This window comes from Acomys minous (assembly GCF_964271855.1).
Source record: "Acomys minous genome assembly, chromosome: 16".
Lineage (NCBI taxonomy): Eukaryota > Metazoa > Chordata > Mammalia > Rodentia > Muridae > Acomys > Acomys minous.
In genome coordinates this window covers 24,384,464-24,405,313 of record NC_140498.1, presented here as the reverse complement: position 1 = coordinate 24,405,313, position 20,850 = coordinate 24,384,464, and the positions used below count along the sequence as shown (strand labels likewise).

The window sequence follows — 20,850 nt, the reverse complement described above, 5'->3', positions numbered from 1 at the left end:
TGGCCACTCCTCGCTGCACAAAGTCCTTTCCTGGCCCAAGAAGCCCACCCTGTAGTGGTCTTTAACACGTGTTGGCTCTGTGGCCATACATGTGCCCATCACAGAAGCTTTGTGTTCTTCTCCTGCATGGTCCTGAACCCTCCCCTCTCCTCTGACTCACTATGCATTGAGTTTTCTTTCTTCAGCTCTCAATTCCAATACCACTACCCTGAAGGACACTTCTGGGAACCTCCACCCCACACACGCCACTGTTAAATATCCATTAAGAATCACATGCTTTCCCCTTTCAGAATTTGAGCTCAGTCTGTCTTTTATATTACATGTGACTGATAAGTTGCTACCTCTCACTGGAATCCAACCTCGCTATACCACCAAAGATGAACACGGAGCTGGGTATACAGCAGGCGACCAGTAATCACACAGAAGAAAAGCTGAAGGTTCAGGGGCCAGGGACATATCTTAGGTAGTAGATGGTTGTCTAGTGTTTAGGGGTGGAGGCAGGAGGATCAATACTTGAAAGTCATCCTGGGCTATATAGCTAGTGTGAGGCCAGTCTGGACTAGAGGAGACCCTGTCTTAAAGGAAAAAAATTTAAAAGTTAGGTGTGCAGACATGTGAGAAATTTAAGACATTAGAATGTCTCTGAGTTAGGGTCTTCCTATGTGGGCCTGGACGTTTCTCCCTACTGATGATGGAAATCAGTTCTCTTGGATCTGAACTATAAAATATTTTAAACAAATGCTTCATATAATAGAATATTCAAGTATTCTTACATTTTCTACCCTATTCTTTCTTATTTAAATAAAAAAACCCTGTTAATTATAGAATCACATTTTGCACATGAACTGTATATTACTCTTAAAACTAAGCTTAGGGGGAAAAAAAGCAACTAATATTAAATTCAACCCTGCCCCTGCCCCTGCCCCCACATCCTGCTCCTGGGAAGGCAGGAATGTGGCTCAGATAGGTGTAGTGTAAGTAGTGTTTGGTTTTGTTTTAAGCCACATTTAGGGACAAATCACAGAACAAAATATAAATATATCATTAAACACACACACACACACACTGCTGTGATAACACAAAGCTGCAGATATCAGGAGCAGGGGGTTGTGACACTTGTTAAGTGTCACCTTCCTCATCTTAGGGTCTTCTATGGAATAGTCATAGCACCGAATCATACTTCTGAAAACAGCTATCAGGGTTGGTGCATTTGACTACGAGGAGTGACAGCGATGAGCTAGAATCTCATCTTTCTCACCAGACAGTCCGTAAATACCATGTTAAGCTGCTGTCAGGCCGAAGGTTATCGTCTATTAAGTGTTATGGGGAAACCAGAAGAGGCAGAAATGGCAGTGATCGAGACGGGACATGCTGGGGACTCAGGGGGGTTGGTGGGGAGAGGCGCTCTTCATCATAAACACATCTGCATTGCTCAATTCATCGTCACATGTAATTAAGAGCAATGTAAGCAGAACAAGATACAGATGGTGGAGTAAACAGTCCCGGAGGACACTTGGCTGGAACAGGGAGGCTATAAGAATCCAATCTTCAGGGAAGTTGAGGCACTCACTGAACACTGATATGTCCACGTACTGCCTACCTGTGTCTTCAGCTTTCAAACCCTCTGTGCAGTAGGTCTCACTGTCGCCACTCTATGGGGGAGGACACTGAGACACTCAGTAATCCTGGCTTCCTACCTAGGTCCACAGAGGTATTAAGCAATGAGACATTTAGACCCAGGCCACCTCCCTTCACCACCCACAGCTGGGTGGCAGTCCACATACCAGCCAATAGCTCAGCCAATACCATTGTGTGCCTCCAATAAAGCCCATGTTGAAACGTAATCATCCATCTTCCGTTAAGCGTATTTGGAAGGGATTAGCTCACAATGTGTCACCTAGAGAGGCGTCTCTAGTAGGAGGACCTTCACCATATGACCCTCCTTGTCACCTCAGTTCAGCAGGGTCCGACCAGCAAAAGGCAGCAGCAGCTACAACCCCTCCTAACCTTGGACCTCCTGACTTCTAGAACTGCGAGGACAACATAAACTACCAGTTTCAGATATTCAGAAAGCAGCCAAAACCCAGCTGAGGACAGGAAGTCAAAGCCAGAAAGACCGGTCTCCACGTGCACACATATAAAACTTCCTTTGACTTCACAGAGATCTGCTTTCATATGCAGTTAAAGAAGAACAGAGAGGCGCCTCAGCGGGTCAAGTGTTTGCTGCACTTGAGGACCTGACTGCGACCCCAGAAGCCTTGTAGAAAAGCCATGGATGGCGGTGTCACCTGTAGTCCCAGCAGTGGGAAGGCGGAGGCAGGAGGACACCTGGGGCTTGTGCGAGACCCTATTGCATTATTATTTTTTTTTAATTTAAGATAAGTAGTGCCTGGGGAACAACACCTAAGTTTGGCCTGTGGCATCCACAGGCATTTGCACCCGTCCTTCCACCGACCCTCCCCCCCGACAAGGATGACAAGTCTTAAGCCACCCTGTAGTCAAATAAGCAGGAAACCACTGCTATCTCCCTTCCCAGATAACCTCTATCCTGAATTTGTGTAAATAACATCTTTGCAGGCAACTCATTTTTTTTTTATAGATCTGCTGATGCGATTCAAAAGCATTGCAACCCTCTGGCGGTCAGTCTCCACCTCCCAAATCCTCCTTCCCGATGCTCACAAAGTTCCCTAGCCAATCTGACCCATCCCCAAAGCTCCACACTCACCTTTGACCTTCTAGGTCAGTGGATTGTCAACCTTCCTAATGCTGTGGGCCTTTAATACAGTTCTTCATGTTGTGGTGACCCCGGCCATAAAATGGTGTTTGTTGCTTTTTTCACAACTGTACGGTTATGAATTATAATTTAACTATGTGTTTTCTGATGGTTTTAGGTGACCCCCTTGTGAAAGGTCATCCGAGCCTCAAATGTGTTTCGGCTTACTGGTTGAGAACCATCGCTCTATGAGCTTCCCAAGCTCCTCTGGGGCACACTGCATTAGCTTGTCAAAGCTGGAAAACCCACTCCATTCATTCAGGAGCCACACTAAGCTTCAGGAATGAACTGTCGGCCATAGTCTGTGTTTTTGATGCAAAGCCAACCAATAACACTAACTGAGAATCTTCTCAGAGGGGCCACCATGCGTGGGACTGGAATTTCACATGGCAAGAGAGGTCAGTGAGAAAACTGTAGAGCAGAGAGCTATAATACCATCTAGAGATAAAACCGAGGTTCCACATGTTGGCCACTAGGATGGAGGCAGGGCAGACAGTTTAAGCCTTTCTTCCTCACAGTAGTAGGATAGACTGTGCTCCAGGCTCTGCGAGGTGTGGCAGAAGTGGCAGTGGGTGAGGCAGACTGGACTCATGGTCCTTCTAAGTACAAAAGAGGAAACAAACACGTGGGGAACTCCGTAAGTGCTCTGTTGGGGTGTCCACAGGGCACAACAATCTGCATGTTAGTGTGCCCACAGAAGGTCAGGACGTCTCAAACCAGGAGTGAGTCACTAACAGGATTTAGACACTGTGCTAGAAGGTTCCTGGAAGAGATGCGTGTGGGTTGTGGTGATGGTGATGGTGACGTGATGACACGCTGGTGGATGTCAAGGACAGTAGGATCTGGCCCTGCTCTGATACAGACCTGTGATGACTGTACCTTAGTTTCTCTAGCCATAGCTATACCTGCAGACGCAGCCACATGGCTGGACTGCATAGCAGATGGAAAAGTTAGGTTTGACACAATTTCCTCATACTGAGCACAACGGAGGAAAGAACTATGCTTTTTCTTCTCCTGAAAGGCCCTGAAATGGAAAGCAAGCCCTCTAGCTGTGACCAGCGGGAAAAAAGCCAACAGGATGTTCTCTCAGGACTACCTGGAGGGTCCACACGGCCTCTTCTAACCTGGATTGAACAACTTCCCAGAGGCCTTAGAGCTTTCTTGCTCTTGAACTGACACTTGCTGGTGGAGAATCAAATAGTTAGGGCAGAGTTCAGGGCTAGCTGAGGCCCTGACTTGGTAAACGAGATAGAAAAGAGGAGCTCTCGGGCACATGTGACCAAGGAAGATCTTCCCACATAGTGGAGGTGGCCGGGAGAAATGCACATTTCTAATAACCTCACATCTTCTTTGTGTGCTGAAGCTCTGACTGCTTTTCCTAATGCTTTGGTCCCAAGTGGGTTTTCTTTCCTCCTCCAAAGCCACAGACCTGCATGGAAAGTCCCATGGATCTTCTGTCACAGTGGCTGTAATTGTTCTGAATCACTTGAAAGAACACTGAAGGTACTGAGTCACTTCAGCCCGAGCTTTCCAGGCACGGTGCTCTTCCCCCCCCCCCCCCCCCACCCCAAGACAGGGTTTCTCTGTGTAGCCTTGGCTGTCCTGGACTCACTTTGGAGACCAGGCTGGCCTCGAACTCACAGCGATCCGCCTGCCTCTGGCTCCCGAGTGCTGGGATTAAAGGCATGCGCCACCACTGCCCAGGCAAGGGGCAGGGCTCCTAAAACCCAGGTCCATGCTGCTGACTAACTACCTTCAATAGCAAGCGCTGAGATCACCTAAAAGTAAAAACTTCTCAACAGCGTCGAACATGTAGTAATCAAAGTCTCATTTGTCCATAAAATATTTTAATAGCCTTTTTTTTTAACAATGAAGAATTAAAAAGTCTTGTGTGTGTGTGTGCATCTATATTTGTGTATGTAACAGCATATGTATGGAAGTCAGAGTGTGTGCACATGTGTATTCGTGTGTGTAATGTGTGTGCATGCATATTTATGTGTGTGGTATGTATGCATGTGAATTCATATGTGTGGTGTGTGTACATGTGTATTAATGTGTATGCTGTGTGTATGTATTTATGTGTGTGATGGTGCATGTGTGGAAGTCAGAGGACAATTGTGTGTGTGCATGTGTATTCATGTGTGTGGTGTGTGTGCATATGTATTCATTGTTTGATGGTGCGTGTGTAAAGGTCAGAGGACAAGGTCAGATGTTGGCCTTCACTTTCTAGCCTTAGACACTGGCTTTTGTGCCTGCTGCACATGCCAGGCTGTCCTGTCCCATAAGTTTCCAGGGACCCTCCTGTCTCTGCCTTCCATCTCGTTGTAGGACCACAGAGGTTGCAAATGTGTGCTACTGCATCCAGGGTCCGGTGTTTTGAACTCAAGTCTTCATACTTATCTCACAAGGACCTTATCCACGGACCCATCTCCCCAGCCCCCAGGAGGAGTTTTCTACAGTGAGAGGCCCCTTTACCAAGAGAAATGCTTAAGCCAGGACAGAGCTAGAGGCCATCCCTGCTTACATAGCAAGAGCCCTGTCTCAAAAGACAAGGCTTCAGTGTCTCCTGCCTCACCTGGGGACTGCAGTGCCACCTCATGTGGGGACTGCAGTGTCACCTCACCTGGGGACTGCAGTGCCACCTCACCTGGGGACTGCAGTATGCTCACGTTGCTTCTGCAGTGACACTGCGAGTGGAGCTGATGATGAGGACCGCTATTTAGAACCATCTGCATCCACCAAGTGTCACACCAATGCCTATTATTCCTGCGATACACGCTAATGTATCATGGTGAGGGAGGCGGTGACACGAGAGCTAATAGGACCCAGGCCTACTGTACAATTATTCATTGTCAGCAGAATTAAAGGAGAGTAAACAGGCTTTTGGAGTCCGAATCCAAAAGTGATGTTTTGTAACGAACCCACATCAAAAGTATTCAGCGGGTCTGTATGCTAATTTTTGTGCTGCTCTCTGCTTAAAAAAATTTTTTTTTCTATTACACTTCACTTCATTTAAAATTGAGGCGATTTCCACCAAACGCCAAAACCCAGTACATGCACAGTTTGCTGAATCTTTGAGGCTGGGGACTTGGCTTCTCTTGGCTAAAGGGTATTAAAAGGATTCACAGTGATTATACTAAAAAAAAAAAAAAAAAGAGTGTGTGATCCTATCGGTGTCAGATTTATGTGGAAAACAGCATTTGGCTCTGTTCTTGGGTTAAAAAAAAAAAATCACCATTTTTAGCTGACTGACTTAGAATCAGCCTACCAAGCTCAAGAGTGTTTTCTTAAGTAACGTCTGGCTTTGGGTCTTGAGGCAATAAAAAGACAAATTCCACTCATGTCCTAGGTGTCTGCCTTTGTCAGGCATGCTAGAAGAACCGACTTAGCGAATGAGGTTAAGCACCTCCCTCCAAACCCCCATCTGGACTCTGGCTTTCTGGTATGAAGGGGGCTCGGGGCCAGGCCTAGCCAGCAAGCACAAGCTCTAAACATTCCCTTATATGGACACATAGGTTGCTAGTGTGAGTGGAACAGGCCAGAAGTCGGGCTTCCCACACCCACCACGACCCTCTGCATGGAAAGTATGAGCGCTGGTTTCAGCCGCCATTTGAGCCTCTATTTGCAGAGAAGAGCTCACCCAGGGACACGCCACATCTGTCCCTGCTGCACAGGCTCCTGGGTCCCAGCAGCTCTCTGCAGTGCAGGCGAGATAGATAAATCTGCATTTTATTGTTGCCCCCTCCAGGGTGGGCTGCAACGTGGGTGCTGTTTTCTCAGCCACCTCTTCTGAATAATGCCATAGATAACAAGCACCCCGCCCCTCCCCCACCCCCATACATTTGGCTGTCGAGAGAATAATAGAATTATCATCCTGGATCAGATTAGTATCTGATCAACCAGAGAGAGACCTGTAGCCAAGACGCCATGGCCTACAAAGTAGCGATCCCTTAGCTAATAGCATCCACATTTTCCGTTTTGACAACCTGCAGGGCGAAGTCTCCATTTGGGACCAGCCCGTGTCAACACCTTTCTAACCTCTGTTGACCGTAACTTTTCAGTTCCCTGGACAGTATGCATTTAAGTGTACACATATTCCCTTATAAGGAAGGCCTGATTGCTGCAGCGCGTTCGAAGGGTTGGGAGTGTAGAGAAGACGTTGAGGAGCCCTCTTCTCTCTTATCGCAGGTTCTGACCACACTTCCAGAAGCATCTCCTCTTCTCAGCTTGGCCCACCAGACTTTGAAAAACTACAGAACAACCAGTTTTATAGGAGAAAGGCTGGCATACAAGCATCTGGAAAAAACACCCTTCAGGAAGGGCGCAGCGGCTATCTTAACACAACAGGGATTTTGTTTAGTTTCTGCTTATCTGAGTTTTCCAACAGGGAATTTACTTCAATGCTCCAATGAGGGGAGAGACGGCGGGGGGTGGGGGTGGGGGTGGGGGTGGGGGCGCGGGCAGGGGGGAAGTGGCTGTGAAACAGAAGCAGGAGGCAGGAGGTCAGGTGTGGGGCTGGGTCACTCAGCTGCAGAACACAATGCTGTTAGCCACCCAGCCCCTGCACCTCACTCCCTTCACCAGCGCGTCTGTGCACGCGGTCCTGTCCCTCAGTGGCTGGCTTCTGCAACCGTGCCTGGCTCCCAGCCCATCTCCTGTGCTAGCCATAACCCTGGGCACATCAGCACCTCAGAACCATAATGGTTTTATCAAAAGACACTCATTCAAAAGGTCAGATTACAGAGAGACAATGATTAACAGTTCCCAAAGATGTGAGGAAATCAAAACACCCTAACATGGCCGAGTGAGAATAAAAACTAGCCGGTCTGTGAAGCCATCTGGCAATGTCTAATTTCACCATCTGCAAAATGTGAAGTTGCCCTAGACAAGGGACGCTCAATAGGGTCAGACAGTAACTGGAAAGGTCATTGTCTCTGAAGAGGGTGCTCCTGACATCTAGTGGACAAAATCTGGAAACGCACCCCAGCACACTGTAAGGCACAGAACAGGCCTCCAACAAAGGATTATTTGGTCTCAGGGTCAGTAGGACTCTGACCTGTGCCTGATTCATGAGTTGAGTCTAGACTCTCCTCACTGTAGGAATAGGTTCTCATCAACGGCCTGTGTCTGTTTTGATTGTGACCCACTGCACTGCAAAAACAGAAATAAGTAACAGCTGCAAAGGTAGGTAGGATGGCTGTCTTAGAAGTGTGTGTGTGTATATGTGTGTGTGTGTGTGTATGTGTGTGTGTGTGTGTGTGTGTGTGTGTGTGTTGAAGGAGGGGGACTTCTGTGTCTCAATCAGACTGTTGAATGTGGGTATAATATACAACTGGCTGTTATGTTAAAACACACACACACACACACACACACACACACACACATACAGTATAAATAAGAAATCACAGAGTGGTTGTTGGGGAAATAGGAATCACGAAGGTTAGGAGATGACAAAAGAAACAGATTAGACTCAACAGCTGTTAACAGCCTACTGTGACCAGTTGTCAATGGACACTTGATAAACAATCAAGCTGGGCCAGCACTCGGGAGACAGAGGCAGGCAGATCTCTGTGAGTTTGAGGCCAGCCTGGTCTATAAAGTGAGTTCAGTATAGCCACGGCTACACAGAAAAACCTGTCTCAAAAAACACTCTACAAACAAACAAACAAAAGTCAAGTTGGGCATGGTGATGTATGCCTGGGACCTCAGCACACAGGAGGTTGAGGCAGGAGGATCTCAGGCTTGAGACCTAAGACTGTCAAAAAGCAACACAGCATTTATCTTGTATCTCGAAGGCTGGCATTATTCCAAGATGAAAATAAATACAGTTGAACTTCTCCCTTCAACTAAACACAGAATGAATTCCAGATCATGCACTCAGTGGTCTGTGTCATCTTGAAAGACTAATCCAGCCACGAAGGGGAGAAATGGTATATACATCTCAACCCCTAGGAAGAAGTCAACAAAAGCCAGCTATGATATATCTGCTATGCATAGATCAATAATATGTAATCAACACCTACAAACCAATAAAGAAATCCAACTAAAAAGTTAGCAGAGCTCTTAACAGCACTTTACCTAAGGGAGGAGTCCAAATGGCCAACAACACAGCAAGGGCCCAGTGCCCTCAGATCCACTAAGACCAATGGGATGCTGAGATACACCTAGGATGGCTGTGATTCAATTCAATTGTTTACGTAATGAGAGCACATTGCCATCAAAAGATACTTCAATAGTTACCACATCTAATTCATAACAGTCCTAACTGTCAGCAGCCCCAGTGCTCACTTTGCTAGTGACAAGATGCCTGACGTAGGTGAAGGGGGAAAAAAGTTTCTTTTGGCCTGCAGTGTCTGGGTCTGACTCAGTTCATCATGACAGGGAGGGTGTGGCAAGGCACAGAAGCCTGTACCGTGACAGCTAGAGAACACAGAGAGAACACGTCTGCATTTGTGGGCTTTCCCATCTACCCTTAGAAATATTCTTCAAAAAATGTATAAGTGTTTGCCCACATATAGTATGTATACCAAATGTGTGCAGTGCCTTTAGAGGCAGAAGAAGGGGCCAGATACCTTGCCGGGCGTGGCGGCGCACGCCTTTAATCCCAGCACTCGGGAGGCAGAAGCAGGCAGATCACAGTGAGTCCGAGGCCAGCCTGGTCTACAAAGGGAGTTCAGGACAGCCAAGGCTACATACACAAAGAAACCCTGTCTCAAAAAACAAAACAAAACAAACAAAAACGAAAACAACAACAACAAAACAAAAACAAAAACAAAACAAAACCAAACTAGAGTTACAAATGGCTCGTGTGGGTGATGGGAATTGTACCTGAGTCCTCTGCAAAAACAAGTGTCCTTAACTACTGAGCCATTTCTCCCAACCCCATAACTCTCGATTTTTCCATCCACATCCTTGAGCCTCCGGGATGGTGCCATTTGCATTCAGGATGAGTCATTGCTTGCCATCCCTAGTGAAGTCTTTACTAGTTAAGTAAAAAGACTAGTTAAGTCTTTTTGGACATTCCCTTCACAGATAAACCTGAAGTGTCCTTTATTCACCTCCTAGGTGTTTCCTGACACAATCAGATGGCAAGTTAAGGTTAGTCATCAGCACCCGGTTCCTCCAAAACAGACTGTTCCGCTCACCTACTGACACGATGAGAGCCATCTATATAGTGTAAGCTGCACAGAAAGCATTGGGTGAGACATCAGACAGGAAAGGGAAACCATACCGCGTAATTCCAGTGAGATGAGCTTCACGGATGTTCTGCACGAAAGGCGCATGAAGAGCTGCCTACAGCAAGCATGGTGACTGTTCTCTTTCTAGACTTGGTGGGGGTTACGTGGGCTCAGTGCTTATACAAGGTATTCACTTAAGATCTACACACCTGGCTGCACATGTTCCTTAAAGACATCACACAAGGCCCACACATAGGAAAGGAGAAATGCCAGGCCTTCCATACTCATATCGCATCCTCAATTTTGAGATCCATAAGCGTGTAATTTGATGAAGAAAAAAATACATTTGTCCGTCTAAACATACCATTCTTCAAACCTTGAACTTAAAGCTGAATTTCCACTGTCATTCTAGAAAGGCAGGTGACAGAATAAAAGAAGGTGCCTGTAGCTTATTTATCAACAGGAAAGCCATGGCAAGTGACAGCCGAACATCTATCAGGAGAAAGCAGGAGGTGTGGCGAAAAACACAGAACTAGGACCTTGCCATTGATCCTTGCGGCTGTCTACTATTTCCAGCCATTCCTGGTGCAGCTCAATGTCCCTACTGACTGTAGCCCATGTCTCTTCCCCGAAATCTAGAGACAATGACTGCTGAGCATTCAGCCCCATCAGTTCCTATTTATTCCCTAATGTGTTCTTTTGTAGGCTCTGCGTATTTTACACACGCAGCCTCACTGTCTATCTTTATTTATAAACTTGCATTTTTTTTTTATTCTACATTCTCCCTTACCATATCTTAGACTGTAGGTGAAGAACTACGGTTTGACCTTATTCCTGTTAAGGGCTTCAGTCTTTCAGAAGAATGGATGCTCCGCTTACCCGGCTCTTCTTTTATGGCCTTTCCCCCCCCACCCCCAGCTCCTTCCCTCTGCCTCCCTCTCCCTTTCCCTCCTACCCTAGCTCCTCTTCTCAACCCCTCTCCCCCCACACTTCCCACCCCTCCCCCATCCTTACCCCACCCCCCCACCCCGTCCCATCTCCTCCCATCCTTTCTCTCTTTCTTTGCCTTTTTTTAATGGGAACAATTGGAGTGCCACTTATTTCATTTCCACTCCCTAAGCTGCAGAAACTCTGGTACTCTCCTGCCCTGCTTTCACCCCCAGCAAGCACAGGATAGCTGCCGACCTCTCCATTTGTCCAAGTAGGAAGCAGAGCTCTCAGCCTTGGCGAGCGTGACTCCAGCTTGTGTCACCTCGCTTTGCCCAGCCCCCTAGGAACGAGGTCGGGGTACACACACACACACACACACACACACACACACACACACACACACACAGCTCTATGTTTCAGTCTGTCTCTGCTGCTGGTGCACTCTCCACATTGCTGTGTGCCTGCTCTGGGGCTGGGGAGAGTCAGCTAGAACTCAGACCCTGCATGTGCTTCTGCCCTTAGTGATGGAGCTGGGAGAGACATTTCCTCTGAGGTTAGCCTGCAGTGCGAGGATGGCCTCCTGGTCTGAATTGAGGTTCTCACTCACAGCTTCTAAAAGTGGGGGAGTCACATGTCTGCCCTCCCCTCTTCAACCTTCTCCTTGTGCTCTTGAGGCCCTGAACAGTTTTTACTACTGATCCTTGTGACTTCTGAAGGCTATGTTGCTATAGCAACCCAGGCCCACTGAACGTGTTAAAGAACCTGTTATCAGGAAGAGGAGCCATTAGCCAACTCCAGAGTCCATTTAAAAGAGAATACAATTACTCCTCAGAGAGGATGTACCACAGTGCCATTTAGAGCCTGTGGAGGCAATGAAGGTCTGAGAGCAGCTGGTCCAAGTGCCCCAAATTAGGATGAGGACAGGCAGCATGGCATGCCCAGGCTCACCTGGGATGACACAGCCACCAATGGATGATTCTCTCACCTTCTACTCTGCAGCCCTCACAGACCCTGCTTCCTTTGCTGCATCTCTCTCTACCCTATGCCTTCTTCTTCATGGACCAGGCTGCAAACAGCCATGCTCTTGCCCTTCACTCTCTGCCCTGTGGCTGCTTTCCACCCTCTCCTGCTCACTAGCTGCTCAGCAGCTTCTGCCAGTGTCTTGTGGCCAGAGGCGGCCTACCATTTGCCTGTCTCTTGCCCTTCCCCTATGCAGTCACCCTGTTGGGAGATCTTTGCTTCTCTCCCTCTCCAGAATAAAGACAAAGATGCCTGGCTCTTATTTGTGGCTACTCTCTACTAGCTAGAGCTACAGTGGTCATTGAGTCAGCTCTTAGTAACCAATGCTTTGTGTGTAGATGAAGGAGATGCCCAGAGTGCGTTCCAGTGTGCCTGAAGAGTTCCATATCCCCACATCCCTCCATCCCCATGTGGTACCCTTCTCCATTTCCTCTCACAGGATACCATGAAGACTGGGTCCATCACATATGGGGGACATGTAGGATAGAACGAGGAGGGCCTCTGGGTAAGCAGCATCAGTAGAATGGGGCCAGGAATGCAGGTGACCCACTAGTCAGCAAAGGGGCTAGTCCTAGCCTTCCTGAGATGTATCTGTACAGGCAGGCATCCTTGTTTCGGTTCTTATAATGCTACTACTGTTCATCTCTTGCTGCCTGATACTCACTATCTCTCTTTCACCCTTTAAGAGACATGGCAGGCTAATTCTTTCATCTCCTATTCCAGGAGCTGAAGATGCCGAGCCGCCCCCCCCCCCACCCCCACCTACAACAGCTTCTGTAATGACATTCCCACTCATTCTCCAGGGCACTCTGCAGGGAAGCCCTGGCCCCAGTCCCCGTCCTGTCAGGTCCAATGGAAACTCCATCCTCCCCAAATCCCAAAAGGCAGGAGGGGCAAATGGTTATCTGTGGTGCCTACCAGCACACCGAAGCTCAGGCTGGCCTCCACGCTCGCTCGTTCAGTGTCACGAGTGCCTGCTGCACATTTCAAAGTTCATCCTAGCCCTTCCCCCCTCCTCCCTTACTCAAAGTCCCTGCAGCTCACAGGCTGCCCTCCCCTCCACTTACAGTCCTGCAGCATCAGCCACGCCCTCTATGTCGTCCCCTCTTTCTTTGCCTCAGTCTCCCTCTTTTTGTCTCTTCTTCTCCCTGTCTCCACCCTCACCCCTCCTCTCTTTATGTTCGCCTACCCTGCTCTGTTCCTGCTCCTCTCAAAGCCAGGTCCGACTAGCTGGCCATGACCAGTCTACTACTTTCTCTCTCTGCTCTGGACTCTTCCAGATGCTTCGGCTGTTCTTTATCTCACATCTACAGCAAAAAAAACCTTCCCTTAACCAGACTATGGAACGCTCATAGTCAGTTAATATACATACCACACTGGCTTCTAATTTTTGTTGCTGCTGTTCCCCCTGGACCCTGTGCTTGGTCCTCACGGCACGACTGACATTATAAATATTGTTTCCATGGCAACATGACAGCACTAAGCCATGCAGACACCTTTGGGAACTCGTATCCTCAAAGAATTTCCTCTTATTTTCAGTTAAAACTTTATGGTACAATTGAGCACGCCTACAGGCATTTCTGTCCATCACGTTAGTTTTTTAAATATCCTTTACAGGGACTAGAGAGATGGCTCATCAGTTAGGAATACTGCCTCTCTTGCATAGGACTTGGGTTTGGTTCTCAGCACATACAAGGATGCTTGCAATCATCCGTAACTCCAGTTTCAGGGGGATCTGATGGCCTCTTCTAACCTCTGAAGGTACTGCACACATATGGTGCACATACATGCATGGAGGCAAAAATACTCATACACATTTAAAAAAAACCAGTTTATACATCTTTTTAAAGTATGACCTTAAACAAAGCATGCTCAGCAACAGTCCTTATCTGGGCACACTCCTAAATGTGTGGCTCTCTGCATAAATATGCATAAGTTCCCTGGATAAAGTTTCTGTGCTTTCTTTGTTTGTTTCCCTTGCCTGCTGCAGACAGCGAGCACTCGCCAAGCTTTCAGACCTCGGTTGTAATTTGCAAGCCTGTTGCATTTGGTCACAAGCACACACAGGACACAGGCAGCAGCTGGCAACTGCCACTTCTTCCTTCAGCACAGTGCTGGCTAAGGCAATGTGCTTTACAAAAGAAGGGACAACTATGACTTGGCCACCAGTTCTGAGGACTGGGTCCAGGCAGCGAGGAGTGCAGCCAGCGCTGGGACCAAGGAGACTGAGTGTCTTCAGAACCTCTGCCTCCTCTGGCCTTCTGACCTTCACAAATGAAAGCATACATGTCAGGGCTGAAGCCTTGGCATCTCAGTGTGTGTGTGGTCCCTCCTGGTTGGGGACTCCATGGTTTCTGGGAGTTCAGGACTTACCAGAGCTTGCTCTATGAGGAGGCAGAACAGGATGGCGTTGCCCACCTCTCTGAGGCTCTGGAACACGTCTGTCTTGAGTTCTGCGTACTCAATGATGTCCTTCAGCTGATGGTGGAAGAACTCCAAGATCCCTGAGGACCACAAAAGGGAGGTCAGGGGGACACAGGCACAGTTTAGCCAGGTTTATGGGCGGTGACAACCGAGCCACAGCCCTAGACTTAGCAATCATCAACTTGCCAGCTTAAGGGTGAGATTGCATACAAAGGTCAATACTAAACAAAGAGCAGGAGGCTAGCACAAATTATTTGGAGCAAAAGGAAACTCATCCGTAATCTCAAATGGAACAGCTGTGGCCTGTCTGTCCCTACAAAAGGGACCTGAACTCCTAACAGCAAGATTATTATTTATAGGCATCATCTACTGAGTTAGGCATTCTACTGATAATGTCTCCTTTATTAATCCTCATAATATCAACTAGACAATATCATCCCTTTGCAGATGAGTTCAGAGAGCGTATGTGACCCCCTCTAGCCTCGCAGCCAGGAAGTGGTGCAGTTAGACTTGGACACTAAAGCCTCGAGCCTTATCCTTTTCCTCTTCTCAATCACACTCGTATGGAAAATTATGTCTTCACCTTTGGAAACAAAAAATATGAGGCACTAAATGCATAGCTTCTATCTATCCTATATTATATAGTTAAAAAATTTTTTCCAACTTCAGTTTATCTGTGTCACATGCCACCTCCCCTGGGGTACCAGCCACCTCTCAATAGGTAAACAGGAAGGTGTGGTAGAGGGGCTGAAAACCACACATGAAAACTTTTTTCTTCACTGTTTAAACTAGAGGTTCTCAACTTTCCTAATTCTGTGACCCTTTAATAAAGTTCCTCATGTGGTGGTGACCCCTGGCTATAGAGTTATTTTGTTGTGATGTCATGACTGTAATTTTGCTACTGTTATGAATTGTAATGTAAGTGTCTGTGTTTTGCAGTGGTCTTAGGTGACCCCTGTGAAGGGGTCGTTTGACCCACAAAGGGGTGGCAACCCACAGGATGAGAACGGCTAGTTTAAATGCCTTCACACGTGCATTGCAACGTCAGCTGGCCAGCCAGCCAGCCAGAAGGCATCCTCACGAGATCATCCACCACCCCTGACAGAGAGCAACAGTCCCTGCTCAGGGGACCAAGACATCCGATCATTGGCAGGCACACCCAGAGATGTCAGGTGCCTGGCAACTTAGAGAGTGAAACCCCAGAGGAGGAGACCAGAGCCCTGCCCTTCCTTGGATGTGCACTCCTTTCTTGTCACCCACCTGGGGAGCCATACTCGTGCCGAGGCAAACGGCAGATCTTAGGCATCACCTCTATCAGCGTCTTCACGTACTGCAGGATGGTGCCTTGGAGCTGAAGACAAAGAGTCCAGATAAGTGAGTGGGCTAATCCCGTGTTGCTCTGTGCACCTCTGGGCCGAATGCTGGGCCACGGGGCAGAGGTGGGGGTAGTGGGGGGGTGTGGAGGTGGGATGAGGGTGGTGGGGGGTGGTACCAGGTTTCTGTTGAGACTTATGAACACAGCATTTAAAAGAGGGGGATATTCCCCTTGTCCTTTATAGACAGGAAAAGAGTAGACTTTACAATGGATGTGGGATGGAGTGGGGGTTTCAGGGGTGGGGGTGCTTACGCTACGGAGACCGAATGAAAAATAGGCAGGGAACTATAGAGATAAATGCACATAACCTAATTTAACCATGGAAAAATCGTAGCACATTCCTCCTCTGCATTCCCAAGACAAGACATCTTTAATCTATTACAACACTTTCCTGTTTTACTCCGGCCTTGGTACAGCAGTCCTTAATGACTTATAGCTTCTCACGGCTGCTTCTAAAGAATTCAGCTCATTGGGTTTGGCTTATTCTGTACATGGCTGGTTATAAATGATTTCTCTCCAGGAACTCAGCTTTCCAGAGAAATCTTGTTTCCATGGTTTGGCCTTACTTTAGCAGCACTGCAGGAAGTTAAATGGGGGTTCAGGTGACCGTATCTGGGGCACACACACAGAAGGTTGAAACGGGGCTATAGAACCCCCTGATAGCCAAAGTAATATAGAGAGCAGTGGTCAGCAAGATACCCCAAGGGCACAGAGTATGGTGATTGATTAGAGATGTCAGCCATGGTCATGAGAATTAAAAACAAAACAAAACAAGCAAAAAACCGACAGTGCGTGAGTCATGCATTTACTATGCTAAAGTGGTTTTGTTGTTATTATTGTTGTTGTTTTGAAGGGTCTCGTGCAGTCTAAGATGGCCTCGAACTTACTATGTAGCTGAGGATGATCTTGAACCTGTGATCTCTCTATCTCTACCTCCCAGCTACTGGGATTAGGGGTTGGTACCACTCCAGCAGCCAGCTTTCTGGGGGGAGGGGGGCACCAGGGATTAAACCAAAGGGCCTTGTACAGATCAGGCAAGCACTGTATCAACTGAGCTACACACCCAGCTCACCCACCATGCTAATCAGTTAACAGAGAGCATAGCTGGGCAGAATGAGTAGTGATTTGTCTCTGGATGCCCAAATCAGGATTTCTCAGTGCAGTCAGCAAAAAAACAAGGAGCAAGTTCTGAGCCACAGATGGAAAGACACAGAAAGGTCAAGGCACAGCCATGAGGGTTAGAGAAACGGCAGCTCAATGGTTAAGAGCTCTTGCTCCCCTCACTGAGGCACCCATATTGCCGGACTCACTAACGCTTGGAACGCCAGTTCTGGGGGTTTGACTGCCCTCTTCTGGTATCTGTTGGTACTGCATGCACATGATGCACACACATCACACAAATAAAAAGAGGTAGAAAGAAGTACATCAGAAGACATGCATGAACAACCAAGAAATAAGGACCAAGGACTCCCTAAAGCAACATCAAGTACCAGAGCTGGAGCACCTGAGGTTTGGCTTTCAGTTTAGCAAAGCCAGTCCTATGCACAGCTACTGTACCTAGGGATATCCATGGCAGCACCCAAGTCACCCCTTACCAAGCTCTTGACGATTTTCAGAAGTTCCTCCATGACTACGGCGATGCCCTGGTAGCCCAGCAGTCTGCAGATGGTCTTGAAGTGAGGGGGACCCACAAAGTTCCTGTAGGAGCTATAGATGTGGCTGTAGGCAATGTTGAGAGGCTGAAAACAGAGGTTGAGAGAAAGTGAGTGAGGATGCCAGAACAGATGCTGGAGGCAGGGCAGGGGACAGGGGCATCCTGACAGCTATTTTTCTGAGAGAAGAAATGGGATCTTGCTGATACCAGGTCAAGACCTCACGAACACGTTTGCAAGACACTGGTCCTGGAGAGAGATGTGGCCAGTGACTAGTGGAGCAAACGTCAGTAGGCTGGAGAAGCTGCTGCACACTGGAAGAGGGGCAAGGGCTTCCAGGTAAATAGCAAGACTACAAGGAAGCCTGCCACCTCTAAGTGCCTGTAGACAGATTGAGGCTACTCTGAATCAAGCCATGGTCTGGGATAGAGAGACTGCCTCTCTCCTAGAGGAAGTTTCGTATCTAGAGATTGGATAGATAAGGAGACTGAACAGCTGACTGGCCCCCGTCTTCTGCTCTTGACTGTTTCCATCTATGAGATGAGGGGATTTGGGAATGGCTTACCCCCTGGGAGTCAGGAGATTGGCGTCTGAGAGCCCAGGAAGATCAGCAGGCTTTTTGAGCCTTGGTTTCCCACCCTGAGACTGATGGGTATTGGATTAGTTAGCAGTGTCAAGACTTGCAGAGCAGTAGGTCCATCCCAGGAAAGAAATCATAAGGGTTCATATGCAGAATACACACAGGGTAGCGCTGCTTAGATGGGCACTGGTAGGGGGCCGAGAGCTCTGGTCTCGGGCCGCCATCATCCTATGGACCGCCATCATCCTATGGACCGCCATCATCCTATGGACCGCCATCATCCTATGGACCGCCATCATCCTATGGACCGCCATCATCCTATGGACCGCCATCATCCTATGGACCGCCATCATCCTATGGACCCCTGGGGACAGCCTAACTGAATCAGACAGAGCTCAAGAGACGTTTCCAAGGTGGCTGTGGCCGTGCACATCTGCAATCCTATTCCTTGGGCAGTTGAGGCTGGAGGGTTGTGAATTCGAGACCAGCTCGGGCTGCATAGTGAAATCCTGTTTGCCTAGCATGAAGTGAGGCTCAGGGTTCTATCCCTGGTACGCATTTCTAAATGTAGGGAGTGGTTTATGTAGGGAGGGAAATCTCTGAATATGATGTCCACTAAAGTCCACATTGACTCCTGAAAATGTGTGCACTATGACTATGAAAATGTGTGACTGTGACTGTATGAACCGCGAAACCAGGTCATATAATGCCTTAATGTGAAGACTAAACCTACCTCAGTGCTTCTGTAAGGGGCAACAAATACCGAACAAGAATGTGCAAAGGGCTGTAAGGCACATGCACAATGGTAGGAGGTGAGATTTGGTCCAGGGTCTCATCATCAAAGCCTGATTCTGTCTCCTTCAGAGTAGGGGAGTCCAGTGGCCAAAGAGGCTTAACAGGAAAGGGCCATAGACCTTTCAAGGGAGATGGGAGTTGTTTGCTGTAGTTGTGAAGACTTGTGAAAACATGATCTGGGCAAGGACGGACCTGATGCGGTGTCCCCTCTCAAATGTACACACTGAAATATTAAGCCCCCATGTAAGGGCATGAAGGGCCAGGGACTTGGGGTGGGTGGAGTCCTGGTGAATGGGACTTAGTGTCTCCATTAAAAAAAAAAAAAAAGACATGTGATCTTGTCCCCCTCTATGCCATATAATAGGACGCCCATTTGCAGACCAGACCTGGATCTGCCAGCACCCTATACTGTGATCTTGAACTTAGAATTCCCAGCCTCCCAAGCCATAAGCAGTAACTACTTGTTATTTCAGTCACCCGGTCTACAGTATTCTTGTTATCTCAGCCCAAACAAAGCCGAGTACATTTTACTACTACATGTAATTATATCCCTATCTGAAAGCAACAAAGCCTCCACTTTTTATATCATAGCCTAATTTACTTACTTCTCAAAGATTAAAATGCAGAATGATGCTTTGAATTTTCTCCTGGAGCTTTAGCATACTAAGGGAACGCCAGAGGACAAAGCTTCAGTATGCCCGTGGCCAGGGAGACAGATGACAGAGCTAACAGCCTGCTCATTCCCACTCATACTACTGATTCTGAGATTTTCCTATGATCCCAGGAACGCACACCCTCCCAAATCTTCTCCAAACATCCTATGAAAGGGATTTCTGCTCTGCACAGCAGGGGGATGGGCATGGATGAGGGTGGCCAGTGATGGCAATCAGTTTATTGTTTTTTTTTTTTTTCCTTTTTCTATCCAAATCTCTGTGTTCATCCTGTGAGGCTACAAATTGGGCCCTAGGGTAAGAACAGTCACAGCTGGGTCCAAATGCCAGGATCCTATTTTGTTCTTATTGTCTTTGTGAGACAGACTCTTGTTATGTAGCCCTGGCTTGCCTGGCGTTCACTGCGTAGCCCAGGTTGGCCTTGAACTTACAGCATATTCTCCTGCAGAGCCCTAATTTACTAGTTGGATGTACTTGGAAAAATTACTTACAATCCTTGGTTTCTCCTAAGAAGATGGTAAAGTATAACAGATAAGACATGTAAAGCAGCAAGCGTGATGTTCACTTAGCCTATGGGAGCACTGTGGAAACACTCATTAATCTTATTTCAGCTGATTAAAGACTTAGAAAGTACCGCGTCTTGCTCAACCCATCTTCCCAAGAAATTCTGGCCACAGTGGATTCCCTCGATATGGGCAGGTTCAATCCATGAGGTCTAATTTTATACCACATAGTGTGTATCCCACAACCAGATTGGACAGAAATCAGAGCCGGAAGCAGCTGACAGAACATGCCCTCAAATGAAGGTATTTTGTTCAACATTCAAAACATCACAGAAGGAAGTACTGACCAGGACGTGGGCCGGGCAGCCCTTACGGTGGGCAGGAAGCTGGCATACAGACACTCTGTCTTTCCCTTCCAAGGTGCCATCCCCACTGCTCTCTTGTTGGGTGTGTGTTCCTTTTAGCACTGTCCCAAGCCTCCTTCCTCCCCAAGGACCTCCCAGTGCCAAGCACCTCCTTAGCAGTTCAAATGAAACATATTTTTAGGAATATAGAGACTGTTCAGCAGGCCTTCCCAGTTTTGGGCAGAGGGAAAACACTTTGGAATTATTTTAGCAAAGAAGGGTAAAAAAAAAAAGTCACTCCCCAGCAACCCACTTGGTACACTTAGGAGGTCTCTGGTGCCAATACCCTGTCAGCATAGATGAGAAGTTTAGGCCTCAGTTGAAGCAACAGGAAATTTGCAGGCTTCCATGCCACCTCCTAAGTGAACAAGCTCCCTGCCCCATGCCCAAATCCACCACACGCATGCAACAGAAAACACACCCATGCGGGCAGGACATGCACACGCACACTCGGGGGGCACCCCTCTGACCTGCTGGCTCAGCCGGAGGCTGGGCCCTATTGAGAAAATGTGGGAATAGGGGAGCCTGGGCATTTTCTGAGGTTC

At 47.8% G+C, this 20,850-nt stretch overlaps 1 protein-coding gene across 3 annotated transcripts in view; it reads right to left on the bottom strand.

Annotated features, from left to right (window-relative positions):
• Positions 1–20,850, bottom strand: part of CYFIP2 (cytoplasmic FMR1 interacting protein 2) — a 126,528-nt gene that overhangs the window by 17,706 nt on the left and 87,972 nt on the right. For all 3 annotated transcript variants that reach the window (XM_084763956.1, XM_084763955.1, XM_084763957.1), the window contains 3 exons: positions 17,296–17,439; positions 15,586–15,676; positions 14,275–14,405 (listed from right to left, as the gene is read on the bottom strand). In XM_084763956.1, coding sequence (XP_084620082.1) covers positions 14,275–14,405; positions 15,586–15,676; positions 17,296–17,439 — 366 coding nt within the window. The remainder of the gene's footprint in view (positions 1–14,274; positions 14,406–15,585; positions 15,677–17,295; positions 17,440–20,850) is intronic.